Below are 26,413 nucleotides of genomic sequence, written 5' to 3'. Positions count from 1 at the left end.
TTTTGATTTCCATTTGCATGGAATATCTTTTTCCATCCCCTCACTTTCAGTCTGTATGTGTCCCTAGGTCTAGAGTGGGTCTCTTGTAGACAGCATATATATGGGTCTTGTTTTTGTATCCATTCAGCCAGTCTATGTCTTTTAGTTGGGGCATTTAATCCATTCACGTTTAAGGTAATTATCGATATGTATGTTCCTATGACCATTTTCTTAATTGTTTTGGGTTTGTTTTTGTAGGTCCTTTTCTTCTCTTGTGATTCCCACTTAGAGAAGTTCCTTTAGCATTTGTTGTAGAGCTGGTTTGGTGGTGCTGAATTCTCTTAGCTTTTGCTTGTCTGTAAAGCTTTTGATTTCTCCATCAAATCTAAATGAGATCCTTGCCGGGTAGAGTAATCTTGGTTGTAGGTTCTTCCCTTTCATCACTTTAAGTATATCATGCCACTGCCTTCTGGCTTGTAGAGTTTCTGCTGAGAAATCAGCTGTTAACCTTATGGGAGTTCCCTTGTATGTTATTTGTCGTTTTTCCCTTGCTGCTTTCAATAATTTTTCTTTGTCTTTAATTTTTGCCATTTTGATTACTCTGTGTCTCGGCGTGTTTCTCCTTGGGTTTATTCTGTATGGGACTCTCTGCGCTTCCTGGACTTGGGTGGCTATTTCCTTTCCCATGTTAGGGAAGTTTTCGACTATAATCTCTTCAAATATTTTCTCAGGTCCTTTCTCTCTCTCTTCTCCTTCTGGGACCCCTATAATGTGAATGTTGTTGCGTTTCATGTTGTCCCAGAGGTCTCTTAGGCTGTCTTCATTTCTTTTCATTCTTTTTTCTTTAGTCTGTTCCGCAGCAGTGAATTCCACCATTCTGTCTTCCAGGTCACTTATCCGTTCTTCTGCCTCAGTTATTCTGCTATTGATTCCTTCTAGTGTAGTTTTCATTTCAGTTATTGTATTGGTCATCTCTGTTTGTTTGTTCTTTAATTCTTCTAGGTCTTTGTTAAACATTTCTTGCATCTTCTCAATCTTTGCCTCCATTCTTATTCCGAGGTCCTGGATCATCTTCACTATCATTATTCTGAATTCTTTTTCTGCAAGGTTGCCTATCTCTACTTCATTTAGTTGTTTTTCTGGGGTTTTTTCTTGTTCCTTCATCTGGTACATAGCCCTCTGCCTTTTCATCTTGTCTATCTTTCTGTAACTGTGGTTTTTGGTCCACAGGCTGCAGGATTGTAGTTTTTCTTGCTTCTGCACTCACTTATGCTTTTAATGTCATCTAGAATGGTGAATCCTTTCCAGAAGGCTTTTAATTTACTTTGTCCAGCTCTATCAGAAGAATCACTATCTATGGCAGCAATAGCGTTACAAAATGTATTTCTTAAATAATAAGACTTGAAAGTCAAAATTACTCTTTGATCCATGGGCTGCAGAATGGATGATTTGTTAGCAGGTGTGAAAACAACATTAATATCATTGTACATCTCCATCAGAGCTCTTGGGTGACCAGATGCATTGTCAACGAGCAATAATATTTTGAAAGGAATCTTTTCTTCTGAGGAGTAGGTCTCAACAGTGGGCTTAAAATATTCAGTAAACCGTGTTGTCAGCAGATGTGCTGTTATCTAGGCGTTGTTTTTCCATTTATAGAGCACAGGCAGAGTAGATTTAGCATAATTCTTAAGGGCCCTAGGATTTTTAGAATAATAAATGAGCATTGGCTTCAACTTAAAGTCACCAGGTGCAGTAGCCCCTGACAAGAGAGTCGGCCTGTCCTTGAAGCTTTGAAGCCAGGCATTGACTTCTCTCTAGCATGAAAGTCCTAGATGGAATCTTCTTCCAATGGAAGGCTATTTCATCTGCATTGAAAATCTGTTGTTTAATGTAGCCACCTTCATTAATTATCTTAGCTAGATCTTCTGAATAACTTGTAGCTTCCGCATCAGCACTTGCTGCTTCACATTGTACTTTGATGTTTTAGAGACGGCTTCTTTCCTTAAAACTCATGAACCAACCTCTGCCACCTTCAGACTTTTCTTCTGCAGCTTCCTCACCTGTCTCAGCCTTCATAGAATTGAAGAGAGGTAGGGCCTTGCTTTGGATTAGGCTTTGGCTTAAGGGAATATTGTGGCTGGTTTGATCTTCTGTCCAGACACTAAAACTTTATCCATATCAGCAGTAAGACTGTTTTGCTTTCTTATCATTTGTGTCTTCACTGGAGTAGCACTTTTAATTTCCTTCAAGAACTTCTCCTTTGCATTTACAACTTGGCTAACTGGCACAAGAGGCCTAGCTTTAGACCTCTCTTAGCTTTCCACATGCCTTCCTCACTAAGTTTAATCATTTCTAGCTTTTGATTTGAAGTGAGAAACGTGTAACTGTTCCTTTCACTTGACTACCTAGAGACCATTGTAGGGTTATTAATTGGCCTAATTTCAATATTGTTGTGTCTCAGGGAATAGGGAGGCCTGAGGAGAGGGAGAGAGATGGGAAATAGCCGGTCAGTGGAGCAGTCAGAACACATACAACGTTTATCAATTTAGCTAGTCTTAAATGGGCGTGGTTTATGGCGCCCCAAAATAGTTACAATGGTAACATCAAAGATCACTGATTACAGATCACCATAACAAATACAATAATAATGAAAAATTTTGAAATATTGTGGGAATTACCAAAATGTGACACAGTGAGCAAATGCTGTTGGAAAAATGGCGCTGATAGACTTGCGTGACACAGGGTTGCCACAAATCTTCAATTTGTAAAAAATGCAGTATCTGCAAAGCATAATAAAGTGAAGCACAATAAAATGAGGTATGCCTGTATTATTGTCTGAAAGAACTTATTTTTCCTACATCCCGACTTTTAGGAAAGTCTGTACTTAATGTAGCTGCTATCATTGTCATGCTCAAATATTTTAGCCAAAGGCTTTGGTTGTAGGTAGCTTTTCTTTTTCTTTCCTTAAACCATATGTATATATGTGTGCTTGTCCTAGGTATCTAAATGTTATTTTATTTTAATAGAATTCAGCCCAAACTCCTCCATATGCCTTGGGGAAATCATTGAGGCCCTCAGCTGAAATGATTGAGACTACGAATGACTCAGGAAAAACAGAACTTTTCTGCTCTATTAATTGCTTATCTGCTTACAGAGTTAAGACAGTTATTTCTTCAGGTAATGTTTAAGTTTGATAAATTTATAGATTTCGTAACTATTAAAGAAGAATGTAACTGCTTTTCTTTCACTTCGTTACAAACTAAACTGATCTATGTGGATAGATAAAGACCCAAGGTTATTTTAGTTTCAAAGAGCTGATTTTTATTTTTATTTTTATTTTCTTTGAAGGATCCATGCAGTATTTTTTTAAAGTAATTAATTAATTTATTTTAGGCTGCTTCGGGTCTTAGTTGCGGCATGTGAGATATTTTGTGGTGGTGTGCGGGCTTCTCTCTAGTTGTGGCACACGGGCTCAGTAGTTGTGGCGCACGGGCTTAGTTGCCCCGTGGCATGTGGGATCTTAGTTCCCCGACCAGGGACCAAACCCATGTCCCCTGCATTGGAAGGCGGATTCTTAACCACTGGACCACCAGGGAAGTCCCACAAAGAGCTGATTTTTAAGTGACGAAGTTTTTCAGTGATTCTCTTTTTTTTTTTTTTTTTTTTTTTAAACATCTTTATTGAAGTATAATTGCCTTACAATGGTGTGTTAGCTTCTGCTTTATAACAAAGTGAATCAGTTATACATATACAATATGTTCCCATTTCTCTTCCCTCTTGCATCTCCCTCCCTCCCACCCTCCCCATCCCACCCCTCTAGGTGGTCAAAAAGCACCGAGCTGATCTCCCTGTGCTATGCGGCTGCTTCCCACTAGTTATCTATTTTACATTTGGTAGTGTATATATGTCCATGACACTCTCTTACCCTGTCACATCTCACCCCACCCCCTCCCCATATCCTCAAGTCCATTCTCTAGTAGGTCTGTGTCTTTATTCCCGTCTTGTCAGTGATTCTCTTGATTGAAGTATTTATTTTGTAATTTCATATGTGAAAAGAGAGAAAAAACACGTATAAGTTCCAAGTTAATTTTTGCATAAGTGGGACTTAATTGAGGTTAGGTTTACATATTATTGTAAAGTTCCTTCATTTTTGTTTTGTATATTACTGAATATTTGTTTTTTTACTCTCCTAATACATTTTTGGATCATTTGTTCATCTGTGTAACTTACTCATTGGTTTTTATTTTTTGCTACCAAGGTGTCCAGGTTTTGTGTCATAGTTGTAAAACCTCAGCAGTCCCTCAGTATCACCTAGCCATGTCCAATGGAACTATATACAGCTTCTGCAGCTCCAGTTGTGTGGTGGCTTTCCAGGTATGACCTAAGGTAGTATTTTACCCTTGCAGTTCTCTTAGGCGTTGGTCTATGGCAAATGTTAACTGCTGAAGGACCATGCTTATTAAGTTAGAAAGAAAAAAATTCTATTCAGCTGTGATCCAAGAGGTCATTTCTGCAAAATGTCTGAGCCCAAGATTTTACCCTCAGTCCTTCTTTATTCAGAGTGTTCACCTAAACTACCTTTCTCTCCCACTTTCTCCCTTGGCTCTCTCCCTTTCAAAAGAATGGAAGCTAGGCTATGGTTTGGATAGGTGGCATGGTGATGTGCTCATGTGTCCCTTCCTTTCATCCTGGGCCAGATACATAATGACTCCTGGCGTGGAATTGGAAGCTTCCACTTACTTGTCCCAGTCTCTCCTCTCTGATACACAGGGAAAGGGTAGAGTTTCCCATCCTCCTGGGTGGGAAGATGCCTGATGTAGTATCCCTGGCACCAGGGAGAAAGAGACTATTGGTGGCCACTGTGCTCTTAATAGCCGTGAGAGGCTGGTTGGTAATGGGAGTGCACGTGAAGGGGTATCTTGGGGGGAAAGGAGAGGCCTGCTCTAATTTATTAATTAGTCATGTACTAGAGATCTTTGTCTGGAAAGCCTGAATTTTAGTCCTCAATCTTTTAATGTTGCATTTCTCAGTCCTATTCTGGAAGTATGCCATTTCAACTCTTGCTGTGAACTACTCAATAAAATTTTCAAGAAACGTTTGGGGGGAGTTAATTTATTAAAATGAGAAAATGAAATTGATCAAGTTACCTTATTTCTCAGTTGATAAAATCTTTGCCTTATTTGTATTCATTCAGAATGTATTTAACAAGCCAAAAGGAACAAACTCTTCAGCAGTGCCCTTGTCTCAGGGCCAAGTGGTTGTAAGACCACCCTCTGGGTCAGCAGTGCCAGCAGGAGGAGGTGACACCTCTGCCGTTTCCCACAGCTCCGTCCGTGGCTCTGCCGCAGCCAATCTCCAGCCTCCTTCTGCTCAGTCCCAGCAAGTTGCTTTGACCCATACAGTTGTTAAACTCAAGTGTCAGCACTGTAACCATCTGTTTGCCACAAAACCAGAACTTCTTTTCTACAAGGTAAAGAGAGATGGTGGAAGGGGTTGAATATGAGTTTATCTAATGGAAGCATTTTTGTCTTTTCATCTTTGACAGTCACTTGGTTTGCTTTGAAATGAGAAAGAAAAGGATTTCTTAACAATAAAGCAACTGTTTAATTAGATATTAATGACTGTTCTTCCTCTGCAGGGTAAAATGTTTCTGTTTTGTGGCACGATTTGCTCTGATGAATACAAAAAGAGAAATAAAGTTATGGCAATGTGTGACTACTGTAAACTGCAGAAAATTATAAAGGAGACTGTACGATTCTCAGGGGTTGATAAGCCATTCTGTAGTGAAGGTAAAGAAAAAAGCTCAGTTTTGGCCACAGAGCATACGGTTGTTATGAAGTAATTCATGATGAGTTGAGCTGTTAATCCACAATTAATTTTCAAGTAATTTCTTTAATGAACTATAATTTGAAGCTTTTTTATTGCGTTTATACTTAATTCACTTTAAAGTCTATCCTTTTAAATGTTATAATACTCTCAATAAAGAAAAACTTTCAAAATATAATTAGGTCAATGGTATTAGTATATAGAAAGTCTCTTCGTAAGTTTAGCTATGACTTCAGAGATCTTTTTGTTTTTGCACCCATTCATAAAGAGGGTACTTAGGCAATTACTGCTTCTTGGCTTAAGAAACTTTTATATTGGGTTGGCCAAAAGGTTGGTTCGGTTTTTTCTGTAAGATGGCTCTAGTAGCACTTAGTTATCTTTAACTTCATTCGAAACAATTTTGTTAGGTTGTATGTGACAGCTGTCATATCAGCGTGCATTTAAAAAAAGACATCAAAATTGGTGAATTTTGAGGGACTTCCCTGGTAGTCTAGTAGTAAAGAATCCGCCTTTCAATGCAGGGGGCACGGGTTCGATTCCTGATCAGGGAACTAAGATCCCACATGCTGCGGGGCAGCTAAGCCCATGCGCCACAACTACTGAGCTTGCGCACCTCAACTAGAGAGGCTGTGTGCCGCAAACTACAGAGCCCATGTGCCCTGGAGCCTGCGTGCCACAACTAGAGAAGAGAAAACCCGCACGCCACAACTAGAGAGAAGCCTGCGTGCTGCAACGAGAAGATCTGGCATGCCTCAACGAAGATTCTGTGTGCCACAACTAAGATCCGACACGGCCAAAAATTAAAAAAATAAAAAAATTGGTGAATTTTTATGTAGCCATTTTAATATTGAAGATGGAAGAAAAAAAGCATTTTTGGCATATTATACTTTATTATTTCAAGGAAGGTAAAAATGCAACTGAAACACAAAAAAAAGATTTGCGCAGTGTATGGAGAAGGTGCTGTGACTGATCGAACGTGTCAAAAGTGGTTTGCGAAGTTTCGTGCTGGAGATTTCTCGCTGGACGATGCTCCACGGTCGGGTAGACCAGTTGAAGTTGATAGCGATCAATCAAATCGAGACCTTAATTGAGAACAATCAACGTTATACCACGTGGGAGACAGCTGACGTACTCAAAATATCCAAATCAAGCGTTGAAAATCATTTGCACCAGGTTGCTTATGTTAATCGCTTTGATGTTTGGGTTCCACATAAGTTAAGCGAAAAAAACCTTCTTGACTGTATTTCCGCATGCAATTCTCTACTTAAACGTAAGGAAGACGTTCCTTTTTTTTTTGTTTTTTTGAACTTGGCTTTTTTCTCTCTTTTTTTGAAATAAATTTATTTATTTATTTACTTATTTTTGTCTGTGTTGGGCCTTTGTTGCTGTGTGCCGGCTTTCTCTAGTTGTGGCGAGCAGGGGCTACTCTTCGTTGCGGTACGTAGGCTTCTCGTTGCACTGGTTTGTCTTTGCTGCGGAGCACGGGCTCTAGACACATGGGCTTCAGTAGTTGTGGCTCACGGGCTCTAGAGAGCAGGTTCAGTAGTTGTGACGCATGGGCTTAGTTGCTCCGCGGCATGTGGGATCTTCCTGGACCAGGGCTCGAACCCGTGTCTCCTGCATTGGCAGGCAGATTCTTAACCACTGCGCCACTAGGGAAGTCCCACTGTTCCATTTTTTAAAACAAATTGTGACGGGCGATGAAAAGTGGATACTGTACAATAATGTGGAATGGAAGAGACTGTGGGGCAAGCAAAATGAACCACCACCAACCACACCAAAGGCCAGTCTTCATCCAAAGAAGGTGATGTTGTGTATACGGTGACATTGGAAGGGAGTTCTCTATTATGAGCTCCTTCTGGAAAATCAAACGATTAATTCCAACAAGTACTGCTTCCAGTTAGACCAACTGAAAGCAGCACTTGATGAGAAGTGTCTAGAATTAGTCAACAGAAAACGCATAACCTTCCATCAGGATAACACAAGACCGCATGTTTCTTTGATGACCAGGCAAAAACTGTTACAACTTGGCTGGGAAATTTTGATTCATCCGCTGTATTCACCAGACATTGCACCTTCGGATTTCCTTTTATTTTGGTCTTTACAAAGTTCTTTTAATGGGAGAAATTGCAATTCCCTGGAAGACTGTAAAAGGCACCTGAACAGTTCTTTGCTCAAAAAGATAAAAAAGTTTTGTGAAGATGGAATTGTGAAGTTGCCTGAAAAATGGCAGAAGGTAGTGGAACAAAAGGGTGAAAACGTTGTTCAATAAAGTTCTTGGTGAAAATGAAAAATGTGTCTTTTATTTTTACTTAAAATTGAAGATACTTTTTGGCCAACCTAATACCTCTGATGTTTCTGAACATAGACGACCTAATATTTAGAGTATATTGCAAAAGTGATATGTTTGTTTTGTGAATGTAGATAAGACTGTCTTTTAACCTAGAGGCAAATAATTGTGTCAAGTATTTAGAAATTAGCTTAAAGTTGGTATCTAAGACTGTAGAAACTCACTTTACTGTCTTCAAGTTTATATAAACTTGATGTTTCTTGCTTTTATCCCTCTGGTTCTCAGTTTGCAAATTCCTCTCTGCCCGTGACTTTGGAGAACGATGGGGAAACTACTGTAAGATGTGCAGTTATTGTTCACAGACATCCCCTAATTTGGTAGAAAATCGATTGGAGGGCAAGTTAGAAGAGTTTTGTTGTGAAGACTGCATGACCAAATTTACTGTTCTGTTTTACCAGGTAAATGTAATATATCTCTTTGGCTTTCTGAAGTTAGTACAAATTATTTTCTCTTTGAAATATATTCAGATTATGAGAAGAAAAATTGGGTGTTTAGAATTGGGTAAATAAATTATGGGCTCCTAAAGCAAAATTCAATTGAATATAAACATGAAATCTTTGGGGTAAAGAGTATAGAATTTCGGGAGACTTTGTTGTTGTTTGAAGATATGTTCCTTTAATTTTTGCTTTCTTATAAGGCACACGGACCTTATTTATAACTTCGGGTTTTTTTTAGTTAGAACTTCACATAGTTATGTTGCCTTAAGTTGCTCTCTCATTCAGAAGGTTACTCTGAGAAATTTGAAGTCAGACCTTGTTCTCACTTCATAGGTCAAATGACTCTGACCTCCTTACCCCTCACCTGCCTTATTTAAAAAAATTTTTTTTGAAAGGCTAACAACAAAAGCTACAATTGATTGAACCACTAATACATGTCCAGTGCTTCATAAGTGTCATTTCATTTACTCCTCACCACAGTCCTAAGAGGTAGGTATAGTATTGCCTGTTTATAGATAAGGAAATAAAGTAAGGTCCAGGGAGGTTAAGTAATGTGCCCCTGAAGAAGCTGGTAGGTGATGGACAGCACCTGTAACATTCCAGTGAAATCACCTGTTTACTTGTCTACCTACCTAACACATAACTTTCTTTGGGGGTCTTTTTCATAATTACATGACCAAGACGTATCTCAATGCTCAAGATGAAGGGTATCTAGTTAGATATTTGTTGAATGAGTCAAAGTCTTTATGACTCCAAAGCCCATATTCTTTATACTGCAGTAGGCTACCTCTTAATGTTTAAAAAAAAAAAAAAAAGCCTATCTTTAGATTCCTTCATCAGTAATTTTGAAAACAGGAGATAACTTTTATATCCTCTCAATTGAGGGCATCTATACGAAACAAATAGTGTATATATTTTTAAGTACAGTGTCTTAAGGTAGGAACCTTACATTTTGTGATCTCAACTGACTCATGTATCCTGTTTTCATAGTTCCTCTGATTTTATGATTAGTGTTACATTTTCATTATTTTACAGTTTTAAGCCTATCCTGTTTTACATTTCTTTCTCAGATGGCCAAGTGTGATGGTTGTAAACGACAGGGTAAGCTAAGTGAGTCCATAAAATGGCGAGGAAACATCAAACATTTCTGTAACCTATTTTGTGTCATGGAGTTTTGTCATCGTCAACAAATTATGAATGACCCTCTGTCACAAAATAAAGGTAAAGTTAAACTTGGCTAAGGGGGTCTTTATGTCAGTGCTAAGTTACTATCAGCACACACAGTTGTAAATAATATAATAAAACAAATTTCACTGGAGTCAGCCTGAATTTCCTTAAATTTTCCTGTAAGAATTCTTAAAGATTGCTCTTGAGGGAAAATTAATCCTGATGCCTTTTGCTATCAAAATCAAACACACCAAGGAATCAATAAATATATAAGCACTAATTTTGTAGGAAAATTAGATTTGATTGCTTTTGATTGAATTTATCTGTACATAAATAACTTACACTAAGGGATATATGCTATTCAGTTAATAAACCAGAAATAAAAACAGAACATCAGGGCAAACAAAGGAAGAGGATATAAGTACGTTAATATGGTTGCTGTGACTGGAGTCAGATTTGATCCAGAGCTTGCTTGTAGCCAAGGAAAAAAGAACAACACGTTAATTATATCAGAAAAAATAAAGTAGACCAGTTCTTCACAGGTAGCAAAGTTTTTCCTGGCTAAGAATAAAATAATTTTGCAAGTAGGACAGCTAATGTGGTCAAAATATCCAGATGAATAGCTATGTGGCATGTTCTGAAAGTAGCTCTCTGAAGTAGCACTTCTCTGAGTTAGACTAAAAACATTTGATGTTATGTTCTCTCATCAAAGCCTGGCGTGCTGCTGAATTGACAGAATTCGTGTGCTTTGACTTTGAAGTCTGGCCTTTGTCTACCTTTGCAATCTTATTAATCATCACCTTAATCACATATGCCTTGTGCTAATCTTTTGTGTTATCATTCATTCCCTAAGACCAGTCAGGGTGGTGGTAGAATTTTCGTTCTATAATGTGGGTTAACAAAGTCACTGTTTTTATGTGGATGGACAGCTACGTCACCAACTTGCTTATAAAAATTAGCATGTTAAATTTTTATTTGAATCAAGCTTAGGTGTAGGAATTTTAATATTCACTAATGGAAAAGTCTGGTTAATCCTGAAGCTGATACCTGTATTTTCACCTATTAAGTATCATTTGAAGTTTATAATTTTAGAGAATCAGGTACTCTTTAAGTCCTAATGAACACTAATCTGAACAGAATCACCCAGCCCAACATTATACAGAGTTAGATATTTGCGTTGTACCTTGAAACTTAGCTGTTAACAGGGTTTTTTTAATGTGTGTGTGTGATCCTTTTGTTTATACTAGGTCTTACCTTTTTGTCTATTTTAATCAGTAAATATTTCTAAGGCGCAAACTGCTTCAGTGGAGCTCCCTTCTGCAAGGACAAATACAATACCAGTTATAACCAATGTGGTGTCATTGGCAAAAATATCTCCTGCCCAGCTCACAGGGAATGTTGTTTTAAAAGGTATGACTTGATGTAAAGGCATTTGGGTAGACTGTAGAGGTGAGCGTTGTCTAGGGTAAATAGCTCTTATTGGTAATGTTCACATATATGTTTATATGAGGAAACAAGCCCCTCTGTCTCTGAGGGAAGTGGAAAGCAAGCAGGGTGGCATGTATAGGGAAGGAAGTGGTATGTATAGTTTATTTTTTTAAGAACCCAATTGATTTTATTGATTGATTGATTGAATTTTTGAATTTTATTTTATTTATTTTTTTATACAGCAGGTTCTTATTAGTTACCCATTTTATACATATTAGTGTATATATGTCAGTCCCAATCTCCCAATTGATTTTAATATCGCTGCCTTTACCTTCGGAGATTCTAATACAGTAGGATGGGATTAGGCCCAGGAATCCCTACCTTTACCAAGCACCCCAGGTAATATTGATGCCAAGTTTCCTTGTACCATTTTTTGAGAAATTCTGGACTAGGCTCTAGACAACCTTAGCAAGAGGAAAGTAACCTCTTGGTTTCAGTGTTTACTTCTGTATATTCTAGGGATAATGTATGTTTTAATTTATAACAGGTGCAGTTAATACTAAAGAGGCAGCAAAGATCATTGAAGATGTAAGTTTTATTAATTATTTTCCTGATTAATGCCCCTTGGGTTTAGTTTCATTTTGGATATAGCCTTCTAATGTATGTCTGAGTTCATGTCTATTTGCTGCTTAGTCTTTTTAAAAAGTAGAGTAATATATTATGCACTGATTTTTGTTTTTGAATCTTAAAGTTAGATCATTAATAAGAATGCATTCCTGATTTTATTGTTTGTGTTCTGGTTCCTTAGTTTCTTTAAATACTTGTTAATTCCATCTGGTTGCTTATTTTTCTCTTTTACTACATTCAAGTATTTTTCTTTTGGACTAGAAGGTCTCTTGAAAAAGTTCAGTATATTGTTGGTTTCTGCATCTTTGAATTATGTGAGGCTGAAAATAGTGCAAAATAAAAATATATTTAAATTCCCACTTTATTGTGAAACTTCCCAAGATTAAAAAAAAAATTTAAAGAAATACATAATTTCAAATCTGGCAGGCTGAAAGAATTGCAGACTATCTCATTGTTGTCCTATGTCAGCATCACTTTAACAGGAAAACAAAATTCCTATCATCCTTTATCAATATCACACGAACCTAATGTGTCAGATCTTGAGTTAATGTTTTCAGTGACTGTTGTGTTGCTCTCTTAACATTTGCTCTTGATACAATTAAAATCTTTTTTAAAATATTGATATCATATAACAGTGTCATTCAGGTTCATTAAGTGGTGATCCTATACTAAAAAGTGTGCCACAAATTCTAAATTTGGAGCAGAAGTTAGATGTGATAAAACTTTGTGAAGAAGGCCAGACCATTGCTATGATATCTCATGCTGTTAATTTAGGAGAGTGCACCCTGCAGAGTATTAGAGATAATGCTCAAAAAACCCCAAAGCAGTATTAAAGCAGGTACATTCTTTAGTTCACAAAATTATCTTGTAACCAGGCAAGGATAATGGAATAAATGGAAGAAATCCTGGCAACACAGCTGCAAGATCAGTGCTGCCATAATGCGTCCCTAAGGCCAAGCTATCATCTGTGCTAAGGCATGAATTATTTTTGATGATTTGAAAGGAGGCGACACTGAGACAAAAAGGTTTACTGCAAGTCATGGCTGGCTTTCCAATTTTAAAGCCCACCAAGGTTTTAAGAATATAAAAATGAGCAGGCCAGCTATATCTGCTAACACTGAAGCTATCAAAACATTTCAGCTTTACCAGAATTTAAAGAGGCTTTAACTTGGAAGACACCATAACATCTGCTAATAAAGAAACTAGGGACTTCCCTGGTGGCGCAGTGGTTAAGAATCCGCCTGCCAGTGCAGGGGACATTTGTTCAATCCCTGGTCTGGGAAGATCCCACATGCCGCGGAGCAACTAAGCCCGTGAGCCACAACTACTGAAGCCCTCGCTCCTAGAGCCCATGCTCTGCAACAAGAGTAGCCACTGCAATGAGAAGCCTGCGCACCGCAACAAAGTAGCTCCCGCTCGCCACAACTAGAGAAAGCCCGCGTGCAGCAACGAGGACCCAACACGGCCAAAAATAAATGAATTAATTAAAAAAAAAAAAGCTATGAAAATGGTAAAGGAGGTAAATTTGTGCAAGGTTGTTGAAAGGAATGTTGAAATTTTGCTTGGGTTGTTCCCCAGGGATTAATAAAGGAAGACTTGCTAGAATTAGAAAAACAAAGGTAGCAGGAAGAGGGCTCCAGCAATTAGCCTGGGCCTTTAACACATCAACTAGCAGTGAAGTGACTGGCATAGACTTTTGACCATATTTCAGCAACCAGTTGCTATATTTGAAGATGATCCAAATGTGGATTGCGGTTCCATGGTGGCAAGGCGAAAGACGGACAGTGTGTCTGCATATCAAGAAATCCTCAGTGAAAAAAGAAAAAATGAGAAAAAAAACCAAACCACGTTAGATTCATTAGATTCATTCTTTAGCAAAAGTCTTCCAGGGAATCAGACCAGCCTTCACCATAATGTGGAGAGATAGTTTATCCTACTTAGTTCCATATCTCTTAACTCTCCCATTATTAGTGTTGTTGGAAGATGGTGATAACTCTACTTCATTATTTTCAGGCAGTATACCACATTAGTTAATGAACTACCATTAAGTTAATTTTGTATCTATATGTATGCTATGTATTGTACATTAAATTATATCTTAAAATTACATTATTAATAGATCACTGTGTTGTAGAATTAATAATTTTGTTATTAACTGCCTAATTGTATAATGAATCATTGTTAATGTACCTTATATTAATAAGTATTATTACTATGTATTATAAAAATATTCTATATTGGTTATAGGCTTATGACTCTGATAATGCATCCCTCCTCTACTTTATACGTATGGGACAATTAGTCTTGAATTATGTTGGTTTTGAACTATTCAGGATTTTCAGGAACATATCCCTCATATTAAATGTGACTGCCCTATATATGTTTTCCCTATATGGAGTATTTCTGTAATTCACCAATCATTTAAACTATGTTACAGAATAGTTCTGATTAATATTTTCAGTTTCGTCTATAAAAAGTATAATAATAAATAATGTAGTATTTTTATGATTTAAAAAAAAAAACCTGACAGTTTTAGAATCTTTTCTTTGTTTCTCTGGGACTTTGGTCTGAATCTCCTTCAGGTTATTTAAGTGGTCTTAAATTTGGGGGAAAGGTGAGATACAGGGAAGTGCAAAGAAGAGAATATACTGCAAATGTCAGCAGACTTTTTCTATGAAGGCCTAGAGAGTAAATATTTAGACTTTGCAGGGCATACAGTCTCTGTTACAACACCTCGCCTCTGCCATTGTAGTGCAGAAGTAGCCATAGACAATACATGAGTGAGTAAAACACTGGAACAGTAAAACTTTATTTACAAACACAGGTGGTGGGCCCATGAACCATATTTTGCCAACTCCCTGTTCTACTGTATTCCCTCCATCCAGAATTAACCATTGATAGATTTGGCTTATTAGCTCACAGTTTTTTTTTTTTCTTCTACCCTCCCTTTTTTCTCCTTTTTAAAAAATGAATCACTACCTTCAGTCCTTTTTCACAACCCTAGATGCAACTACTGTTCTGAGTTTGGTGTGTTTCCTTTCAGACCTTTTTTTTTTTTTTTTAATTTATTTATTTTGTTTTTATTTTTGGCTGTGTTGGGTCTTCGTTTCTGTGCGAGGGCTTTTCTCTAGTTGTGGCAAGCGGGGGCCACTCTTCATCGCGGTGCGCGGGCCTCTCACTATCGCGGTCTCTCTTGTTGCAGAGCATAGGCTCCAGACGTGCAGGCTCAGTAGTTGTGGCTCACGGGCCTAGCTGCTCCGTGGCATGTGGGATCTTCCCAGACCAGGGCTCGAACCCGTGTCCCCTGCATTAGCAGACAGATTCTCAACCACTGCGCCACCAGGGAAGCCCCAGACCATTTTTAATCTTTCACATTCATATATACACATCCATGGAAAATAATTAATGTTATTTTTTAAAATATCCATGTGATATTTAATAGATTTGGTATATTCCTATTGCTGCTGTATAATATTGTACATAGGTACCATCTTTTATTTATCTATTGCCTATTGATAAACATTAGGTTGCTTCACTATCAAAAATCTCTGCTACAGTGGACATTCTGTGTCTCCTTGTGCACATGTGCAGGTGTTTGTCTAGTGTAGACATGGAATTATGGAATTTTGGGGACAAAGTGCATTTGCATTTTTAGTTTTCAAATTGCCCTATAGAGTGGCTGTTCCAGTTTTTATTCCCACCAGCAGTTTATTTTTGTACTCATTTCCCAGAGCCTTATTGTTATTTTATGTTGTCAGATTTAAACTTTTTTTTTGCCAATCTGTTTAGTAATATCTTGTTTTATTTTACATGTCACTGATTACTAGTGTGTTTGCTTATATTTCTGTTTTTGAACATTTGAATTTTCTTTGAATTTCCTGTTTTTAATTTTTCCCCATATTTGTGTTTGTCTTTTTCTTATGGATTTCTTTTTTTTTAATAATATAAATTTATTTTTATTTATTTAGTTTTTGCTGCATTGGGTTTTCATTGCTGCACGCAGGCTTTCTCTAGTTGCAGCGAGCAGGGGCTACTCTTCGTTGTGGTGTGTGGGCTTCTCATTGCGGTGGCTTCTCTTATTGCAAAGCACAGGCTCTAGGCACGTGAGCTTCAGTAGTTGTGGCACGCGGGCTCAGTAGTTGTGGCTTGTGGGCTCAGTATTTGTGACGCACGGGCTTAGTTGCCCCGCGGCATGTGGGATCTTCCTGGACCAGGGCTTGAACCCGTGTCCCCTGCATTGGCAGGCAGATTCTTAACCACTGCACCAGGGAAGTCCTGGGTTTCTTTATATATTCTGGATTTGCCTTCCTTTCTACTTATCATTTTTACCAACACAAAAACATGCAGTAATATTTCCTACCTGAAAAAAATCCTTCTTTAACACCATGACCTTTCAGCTACTGTCCCATTTCTCTGCTCTCCATTTTGGAAAAACTCCTCTAAGTGTGGCCTCTACTTGCTGCCACTATTTCCTTATCTGTTATCTTCCCTTAGCTCACTCTAGTCAGGCTTTTGTCTGCACCACTCCACTGAAAGTGTTCTTGTCAAGATCTCCATCAGTGTTTATTTTGCCAAATCCAGTGGTCAATTTTCAGTTCCTATTCTACTCATCCTTTCAGTAACATTTGATACAGTTGATCTCTCCTTCATTCCTTGAAATACCTTCTTCAACTTCTAGGTCAATCATTTGTTCCTTTTGTCAATCTACATTTCTTTGTAGGGGACTCCTTATAGTCCTGTGGTTTTAAACCACCTAGATGGTGGCTGATTGCCAGATTTATTTCTCTTGCCTTGACCTCTGAGCTCTAGATTCACGTATCCATCCCACTGCTTGCTTGACATTTACTCTTAGATTGTGACTAGCCATCTCAAATAAAGCAGAACTGTTTTATATGCCCCACACTTCCTCTCCAGTGTTCCTTCTTATCACTCCTGTTGCTGTCTTCTTAGTCTGAGCCACCATCATCTTTCTTCTGCATTACTGCAGTGACCTCCTACTTGTCTTCCTCCTTCCATTTTTGCCCTTTGCAGTTTTTTTCTCCACACTGTTGCCAGAATGATCGTCTTAAAACACAAATCAGATTGTCACTCCAGTGCTTTAAAAACCTTCAATGAAATTCTGAAAAAAGAATAGAGAAGGGGAAGAGCTAGTTCCCAAAATTATAGGATAACTACAAATTAAGAAAAAATTTTTTTATATTTTTATTGGCATATAGTTGATTTATAAGGTTGTGTTAGTTTCAGGTGTACAGCAAAGTGAATCAGTGAATTTAGAAACAATAAAGGTGGCAGTTCAGATCAGTAGGAGAGATCTAGATTATTCAGTAAATAGTGTTGTGACAACTGAGTAGACATATGGAAGAAAATACAGTTGGATTTCTACTAAGTTAAACCAAAGTGATGTCTAGATGGAGAAAAGTTTTAAGTTTTAAAAAATAATGAAAGTATGCAAACATGATTCAACTTCAAGATTAGAGAAATGCCATTTAGAACTACAGTTTCATCAGATGGCAAAGATAAAAATGATGAATTACACTGTTAAGGCATTTTTACATATTGCCAATAGCAGTTGGTAAAACTGCTACAGAGGGCAATTTAGTAAAACCTATTAAAATTTAAAACGTAAATACCGTTTTACCCAGGAACTCCAATTTTAAGAATTTATCTTTCAGGTATATTTTGCACATTTATGAATGATGTACAAGGATAACAATTGCAGTACTGTTTGTAGGAGGAAAAGCCTGTAAACATCCTAACTGTTTCATCAGTGGTCAAGGCCATTGTGAGTTCATTCTGAGGTATTGTGCAAATTAGAAAAAAATAGCTCTACTTAGAGAGTCTGAAATGCACCCTCTCCAATCCCACACTTAGTCACATGGCCTGGCAAGTGGAGTTCCCTGTATGCATACACAGTGGCTCTGTTGGGACTGTAGTTAAATATACTGTATCCCATGCAGTGGAATATCATGCAGTTAAAAAGAACGTGACAGCTCTTTCTCTACAGACATAGAGCAGTCTTATATATAATAAGTGAAAAAACACAAAACACATGCCTCTACATTTGTATAGAATATCTCTGGGAGGCAGCCAATAAATAGATAGTAGTGATTACCTCTGAGGAGAACTGAAAGACGGGGGGAGAATTTTAAGAGGGAGAATTACTTTTTTCATTGTTTACTATTTGAATCTTTGAATTTTGTCACGTTATATTACCCATTCAAAAAACAAGCGTAGAATTAAAAGATAAAGGAAGACAGGGAAAAGGATATGAACAGACAGTTCACAGAAGAGAAAATATAAATAATGCTTAAACATGAAAAATATATAACCTGAATACTGTTATATAATTTCTCACTTACTGAGAAATAGCAAAAAAGTTTGATAATGTTTCGAGTATTGGGAACTAGGTCCCATACATTGTAATATACAGATTTTCATATACTTTGACCCACCAAGCAGCACTTATAAACACCTTATTCCAGTCAGTGTGCCTGGTGGTCCTGCGGGCATGTCTCTTGCTTCAGTAGTGTCTGGCTGGAATAGACCCCGGGACGCCCCTTCCTCCAGCCTCTGACCACCCTCCAGCCTTTTTTCCACTCCCAACCTTCAGAACCATCCTCTGAGCCATCCGCTGTCTCTGAGACCAGCCAACATCGTCCTTACTGCCAGTCAACCGAGAACTCCCAGACTGGTCAGAATTATTCCACCAAGGTGGAGGCCTCCGTCAGTCGCCTGGTGAGCCTGCCTCTGCGGGCCTCCTACACATACCACTCTCTGAGCGTCCATTTCCACCATGGTCATGTGGCTCTGGAGAGTGTGGGCCACTTCTTCCGAGTCTCCTGAAGATGCAAAACCAGCGCAGTGGCTGTATCCTCTTCCAGGGTAAACTGTCCCAAGATGAGTGGGGTAAAACCCTGGATGCCATGGAAGCCACCATGGTTGTGGAGAAGAGCCTGAACCAGGCCCTTTTGGATCTTCATACCCTGGTTCTGCCTGTGCAGACCCCCATCTCTGTGACGTCCTGAAGAATCACTTCATAGATGAGGAGGAGAAACTCATCAAGAAGATGGGCCACCACCTGACAGACCAGCTGGTGTTAGGCTGGGCTGGGCGAGTATATCTTTGAGGGGGTCACCCTCAACTCAAGAAGGGCTAGGAGCCTCCAGCCCAGCTGCCTTTGAAGGGCCCCTCTGTTATCCCCCTGTGTCAGGGCTTCTGCCTGAGCCTCTCCCTGCAGCCACTAGGCAGCTTTTTAACCACGCTGGAGCCCTCTCCCAAGCCATGGACCCAATGGAAACAAAGCTTTTGCAGGAAAAAAGACCTTGGTCTATAGATATACTAACACATGTAGAATCAATTTGTGTGTAAGGATATTTATTGTAGCATTGTTTATAATAGCAAAAGATTTGTAACATTTAAATGTTTAGCAGCAGGGACTCTTCAAATTACATATAGTACATTCAGTGTATAAAGCTGTTACTAGGCAGCTTTGTATAAAGTTTTATGAAAATACCTCCAAGATAGTTCACTAAGTGGCAAAGCAAGGTGCTGAGCCTTGCTAATAATATGCTACCATGTGTAGTCAGAAGCAACGTATTTAATTACATAGCCCATCTCTAGAAGGATGTATACGAAACTGGGAACACTGTGTTCAAGACTGAGTCTGGATAGATGGCAGACAGGTGTGGAAAACTTACTTTTCATGTATACACTTTTATACCTTTTGAATTGTTACATCATTCAAAATTACTGCATCTATCACCTATTTAAAAAGTAAATTTAAATAACAGTAGTCCTCCCTTATCCATGGGGGATACGTTCCAAGACCCCCAGTGGATGCCTGAAACCATGGGCAGTACCGAACCCTATATATACTATGTTTTTCCTATACATACATATCTATGATAAAGTTTAATTTATAAATTAGGCACAGTAAGAGATTAACAACAATAACAAAATAGAACAATTATAATAGTATACTATAAAAAAAGTTATATGAATGTGATCTCTGTCTCAAAATACCTTATTGTACTGTATTCACCTTTGTCGTAGTGATATGAGGTGATGAAGTGAGGTGAAAAACGTAGGCGTTGTGATAAGTGTTAAGCTTTTCCCTTTGCACTTGAAGGACATACTTAAGGGCTTTTCTTCGGCATATCTGAATTGCCAGCATCACTGCTCTTGCTCTTTGGGGCCATTGTGAAATAAAATAAGGGTTACTTGACTAGAAGCACTGTGATACCACGGCAATCAAGCTGACAACCAAGATGGCTACTAAATGACTAATGGGCAGGATACGCTGGACAAAGGGATGGTTCACTTCCTGGGCAGGACAGAATGGGACAGCAAGAGATTCCATAGTGCTACTCAGAATGGTGTACAATTTAAAACTTATGAATTGTTTATTTCTGGAGTTTTCCATTTAATATTTTCAGACTGCACTTGACCATGGGTAACTGAAATGAAAGAAAGCAAAACCGCAGATGAGGGAGGCTACTGTGTACCGTTTGGTGGTTTCCCATCACACTTAAAGTACAATCCTAATTTTCTGTTGTTTTTTTTACTAAGACCTTCCAGGTCCTATACAAGTCGGCTTCTGCCGACCTTTCCAAACATACCATTTTAGCCCTGGCTTAACTTTATTTCAGTCTTGTCCTTGTTGATGTTCCTAAAGCATGTCACGCTCTTTCCCACTTCAGGTCTTTTGCACCTCAGTGCCTCTGCCTGGAATCCTCTGACCTCAGGCATTGCGTGGCATGCTCTTTTGAATATTCATAAGGTCTTTGCTCAAATGTTTACTCCAGAATTACCTCTCCTTCACGCTGTCACTCTCCATTCCCTATCCTGCTTTATTTCTTTCATAGCAGTTACCACGACCTGGAATTATACATTATGTATTTGTTTTACTTGTTTATATTCTGTGTCTCCCTCTAGAAGGTAAGGCCAATAAGCGCAGGACTTTGTCTTGTTTTCTGCTGTATGCCCAGGTCTAAGGACAGTGCCTGGCTTGTAGTAAACGTTCAGTAAATGTTTACTGAATGAAAGAACATGTTCTAAATACATTCTCCCACTCTGTTGTTTATCCTTCAACCTTAAAGACCTTTGTTTGCAAAAGTTAAAATTTCAAGGTAGTCAGTTGTATCAACCTTTTCTACTTTATTTTGAACTCTTTTGTGTTTTATTTAAGAATACTTCCTCTGAGTTCCGGTTATTTGAAAATTCTCCATTGATTTTAAAGTTTTATTTTTTTCATGTTGAGGTCTTTAATCGATATGGAATATTTTTTCGCATATGGTCTGAAGTTGGATCTAAGTTTTCTGAATAGCCAATTGTCCTAATCAGCAGATTGTTTTCTTTGTTTTGATTGTACTTATTATCGGCAGAGTATTTTTTTAAATCAATAAATGGTACTGATACTGATTGAAGAATTAGGAATTAGTATATATTTTCCAAAGCAACTTTCTTGTACCACTCTTTTAGAGAATTATATTTCTCTTGATATATGTCACCTTTCAACTGATAGCAATTGTAGTCAGTGAGAAGGTACTAAAAAAAATCTCTCTGGTTTCTGGATTTTTTTAACTAGGGAAGTACACAGACAGATGCCATGAAACTTCTGTCTTCCCAGTCTTTGAAGCTTTTAAAGAACAAAGCATTATTGTGCAAACCCGTCACACAGACCAAGGCCACCTCTTGCAAACCACACACACAACACAAGGAATGTCAGACAGGTATGTGTTGTTGTGCTTTCCACATGTAGTAAGTTTGTTTTCTGTTTTGTGTGCTTGTTTTTGATTTTTTAAGAAAGGAAAAGAAAGTCATTGACAGTTTCTTAAATGTGAAAACAATTCTTGGATCACATACTTTGAACATCTAATTTATTCCTTTTGTATTGTCATTAACACTAATAACTACTAAATTGAATCCAGATGCACGCAAAGCATTATGTGTAGAGTGGACAAGCATCTTCTGTACATGTGCACTGCTTTTCTAATGTACAGACAGGCTATTATAATAATTACCAAGATACGAATTTAGTTAAAAGTATTAGTGATTTAACCTTGGTTCTTTTTTTAAACACTGAATTGACTAAGAGTATAACTATATGTCTGAGATGTTGGTGATTAGGAAAATTATTTGAATTCATACTTGAAAATATTGTACACTCTTGCCCCAATCCATGTTAACTGCTTTTAATCCCACTACCCTTATGTTTTCAGTTACTTTTATAGCCTACTCTGCCCAAAACATTTTTTGATTTTTGTTTTTAATGATACTTTTACTTCACAGAATATATTTAAAAGCTTAGTCTGGGGACTTCCCTGGTGGTTCAGTGGTTAAGACTCTGCGCTTCTAGTGCAGGGGGTGCGGGTTCGTTCCCTGGTTGGGGAACTGAGATCCCACATGCTGTGCGGCGCAGCCAAAAAATGAAAGTAAAAGCTTAGTCTGTCAACAGCTGACCATGAGTTTTTATGTAGGATGCCTTTCTTTTAGTAGGAGTCAAGGAGAATTCTGTTTTCCTTTCTCAGTAAATTTGATTGTTTTATATTCCTGTTAAAATGATACACTCTTTGTTTACATGAATTATTAAATACACATTCACATGTGAAAAGTAGTAAGGGATCTTTGGACAGCTATATATGTGGCTGTGTGTGTGCTTATACATTTTTGAATTTCTAGATTAAGTATTAGGATGTTTTCTGTATACTGTTGTAAACTACTTTTTCACTTGACATTGCACGAAAACATCATTCCACATCAACATAAATTTAAATATACGTTGAGATTCTTAATGGATGCATAAATTCCAATGTATATAACGTATGGATGTATATAATGTATATCCATCCTCCTAAGGTTGACATTAGATTGCTTCTAGTTTTTTAATATTATAAACAGTATTGAGTTAAGCTGTGTAAATGGATCTTTCTCCACTTGTTTAATTATGTCCTTAGGATAAATCCTAAGTAGTGGAATTACTGATTCAAAAGCTCTCATAGAATTTTAAGGCTTAGATTTTGATATGTATTGCAAAATTGCCCTCCTGAAAAGTTATATGAATTTATGATCCAATCAGCAATGTTTGAGAGCATCCATTTCTCTACACCTTCACTGACACTGCGTATTAAAACTAATAATAAACCCCCGTCCCCTCAACTTTAATTTTGAAAAATTCAAAATTCAGAAAGATTGAAAATACAGCACAATGAACACCCTTAGATGAATATACATAATGAACATACCCTTCATCTAGATTCACCAAATGTTAACTTTTTGCCAAATTTTTTTTTCCTCTCACTTTTTTTCCCCATCTTTTAAAAAGTAAAATAGTATATTCTTTTTTTTTTTGGTGTTAATTAATTAATTAATTTTTGGCTGCGTTGGGTCTTTGTTGCTGCACACAGGCTTTCTCTAGTTGCAGTGAGTGTGGGCTACTCTTCATTGTGGTGCGTGGGCTTCTTATTGCGGTGGCTTCTCTTGTTGTGGAGCACGGGCTCTAGGCGCGGGCTTAAGTAGTTGTGGCACGCAGGCTTAGTAGTTGTGGCTTGGGGGCTCTAGAGTGCAGGCTCAGTAGTTGTGGCTCACGGGCTTAGTTGCTCCGCAGCATGTGGGATCCTCCCAGACCAGGGCTTAAACCCATGTCCCCTGCATTGGCAGGCGGATTCTTAACCACTGAGCCACCAGGGAAGTCCCTAAAATAGTTTACTCTTAACTTGGTGTATTCTGTGTACATCAGCCCTAATTCCACTAATCTACTGAATACATGGCACTGCTAGGACACATACCACTGCCTACAGTTTTACTACAGTCAGTGACCAAGCTTTGGGCAAAGAGAATTTCAGTTTTTTGTTTTTTTGGTTTTTTAAAATATTTATTTATTTAGTCTGCACTGGGTCTTAGTCTTCGTTGTGGTATGCGGGATCTTTTAGTTGCGGCATGTGGGCTCATAGTTGTGGCATGCGGGCTTCTTAGTTGTGACACGTGGACTCTTAGTTGTTGCCTGCAGCCTTCTTAGTTGCCTCATGTGGACTCTTAGTTGCGGCATACATGCGGGATCTAGTTCCCTGACCAGGGATCGAACTCTGTCCCCCTGCATTGGGAGTGTGGAGTCTTACCCACTGGAGCACTAGGGAAGTCCCGAGAAATTCAGTTTTTAATGGCATCATGGAAGTATTATGGTTTGTGTTTAAACCTTAATTAGTGTATGCTTTTGACAAATATAAATAGTAATAAAATATAAATTTTAAACACGTGGGGGAAAAACATAAAGAACATTGCTTATTTGTTCTTGAAAATAACAGTGATTCAAATATTTCATTCAGATTTATCTGTGCCTAACGAGAAAAATGATGCGGAACTTGATTCTCCACCTGCAAAGAAAAAAAGAATAGGTTTTTTCCAGACTTATGATGTGGAATATTTAAAAGTTGGTTTTATTATCTGTCCGGGATCAAAAGAAAGTTCACCAAGGCCACAGTGTGTCATCTGTGGAGAAATTTTATCCAGTGAAAACATGAAGCCAGCAAATCTTTCTCATCATTTGAAGACAAAGCATTCAGAATTAGAAAACAAACCAGTAGATTTTTTTGAAGAAAAATCTCTTGAAATGGAATGTCAAAACAGTGCTTTAAAAAAGTGTTTACTAGTTGAAAAGTCACTTGTGAAAGCTTCTTATTTAATTGCTTTCCAAATTGCTGCCAGCAAAAAGCCATTTTCCATTGCTGAAGAAGTAATTAAACCGTATTTAGTAGAAATGTGTTCAGAAGTTTTGGGTCCCAGTGCTGGAGACAAAATGAAAACCATTCCTCTTTCTAATAGTACAATTGGACACAGGATTGATGAACTATCTGCAGACATTGAAGATCAGCTGATTCAAAAAGTCAGAGAGTCAAAGTGGTTTGCCCTTCAGATAGATGAGTCATCAGAAATCTCAAATACCACCCTTCTTTTGTGCTATATTCGTTTCATTGATTATGGTTGTAGTGATATAAAAGAAGAATTATTATGTTGCATTGAAATGCCTTCTCAAATGACTGGTTTTGAAATATTTGAACTAATAAATAAATATATTGATAGTAAATCTCTGAACTGGAAGCATTGTGTTGGTCTCTGTACAGATGGGGCTGCAAGCATGACTGGTAGGTGTTCTGGTTTAAGGGCAAAAATTCAAGAAGTTGCCATGAATACAGTGGCATTTACACATTGTTTTATTCACCGTGAACATTTAGCAGCAGCAAAGTTGTCTCCGTGCTTACATGAAATTCTTTTGCAGTCAGCACAAATTTTAAGTTTTATAAAGACCAATGCGTTGAATTCACGAATGTTAACAATTTTGTGTGAAGAGATGGGGTCTGAGCACGTGAATTTACCACTTCATGCTGAAGTACGTTGGATATCAAGAGGGAGAATTTTAACAAGATTATTTGAATTACGACATGAAATTGAAATATTTTTAAATCAAAACCATTCAGATTTGGCCAAGTATTTTTTTGATGAGGAATGGGTTGCAAAGCTGGCCTACTTATCAGATATTTTTTCACTTATAAATGAACTAAATTTAAGTCTCCAAGGATCTATGACTACTCTCTTCAATTTGTATAATAAAATCGATATGCTTAAGAAAAAGTTAAAAATGTGGTTGAAGCGCATGCAAGAGAATGATTATGACATGTTCCCTTCATTTTCTGAATTCTCAAACTCATCAGGCTTAAATATGAGCAGTATTGCAAGCATTATTTTTGAGCACCTGGAAGGACTTTCTCAAATGCTCAATGACTGTTACCCACCAGAAGAAGACTTGTGTTCAGGAAATTTGTGGATAATTAATCCTTTTATGAATCACCAAAATAGTAATCTCACGGACTTCGAAGAAGAAAAACTAGCACAGTTATCGTCAGATTTAGGATTACAGTCAGTATTTAAATCAATGTCTGTAACTCAGTTTTGGATAAATGCAAAGGCAAGTTACCCAGAACTCCATGAAAAGGCACTGAAATTTTTATTGCCTTTTTCAACTATTTATTTATGTGATGCTACATTTTCAGCTTTGACTGAGTCAAAACAAAGAAATCTGTTGGTTTCTGGCCCTGCCCTACGACTTGCAGTCACATCTTTAATTCCGAGGATAGAAAAATTAGTAAAGGAGAAAGAATAGTAATGTGCATATTGCTTATTATCAAAGTCTATAATTTTGTGTTAAATTTTGTATGAGATAAGTATCCTAAAATATAAATTCCTAATGTGGATGTGTGTTCTCGGTGATTAAATAAGTGTTTTAATAATTTTTCTCTTTTCATTGAGGAATTTAATAGTTACGCATTTATACTTAATTATATATAATTTTAGTAGTCCAAGGTAGAGAACTTAGCTATTTTATTGACTGATCAGATAATTTGGATTAGTGACAAAGATGTAGGTAATGAAAGGCCCAGTTTATAATGTAATAGCTAGCACACCTGGATGTTGAAACTGCTTGGTCTTTAGAAGCACATAGGACATTTCAGTCTTCAGCCTGCCGGCTATCTACCCAGCAGGTTGTGGGTAGGTAGAAAACAAAGATCCAAGCAGCTCGGCTATCAGGAAGTGGAAGCAGCAGGAG

General features: G+C 37.7%; 1 protein-coding gene across 2 annotated transcripts in view; it reads left to right on the top strand.

Annotated features, from left to right (window-relative positions):
• Positions 1-25,992, top strand: part of ZMYM6 (zinc finger MYM-type containing 6) — a 49,070-nt gene extending 23,078 nt beyond the window's left edge. For both annotated transcript variants that reach the window (XM_068539471.1, XM_068539472.1), the window contains exons 7-16: positions 3,006-3,156; positions 4,238-4,353; positions 5,174-5,449; positions 5,618-5,768; positions 8,381-8,553; positions 9,663-9,813; positions 11,035-11,169; positions 11,735-11,775; positions 21,401-21,545; positions 24,138-25,992. In XM_068539471.1, coding sequence (XP_068395572.1) covers positions 3,006-3,156; positions 4,238-4,353; positions 5,174-5,449; positions 5,618-5,768; positions 8,381-8,553; positions 9,663-9,813; positions 11,035-11,169; positions 11,735-11,775; positions 21,401-21,545; positions 24,138-25,969 — 3,171 coding nt within the window. In that variant the 3' untranslated portion in view covers positions 25,970-25,992. The remainder of the gene's footprint in view (positions 1-3,005; positions 3,157-4,237; positions 4,354-5,173; positions 5,450-5,617; positions 5,769-8,380; positions 8,554-9,662; positions 9,814-11,034; positions 11,170-11,734; positions 11,776-21,400; positions 21,546-24,137) is intronic.
• Positions 25,993-26,413: the final 421 nt, after the last annotated feature.

Source organism: Eschrichtius robustus, chromosome 3 (assembly GCF_028021215.1).
Source record: "Eschrichtius robustus isolate mEscRob2 chromosome 3, mEscRob2.pri, whole genome shotgun sequence".
NCBI lineage: Eukaryota > Metazoa > Chordata > Mammalia > Artiodactyla > Eschrichtiidae > Eschrichtius > Eschrichtius robustus.
The sequence above is the reverse complement of the archived record's forward strand: the minus strand, read 5'-3'. Positions and strand labels throughout refer to the sequence as shown.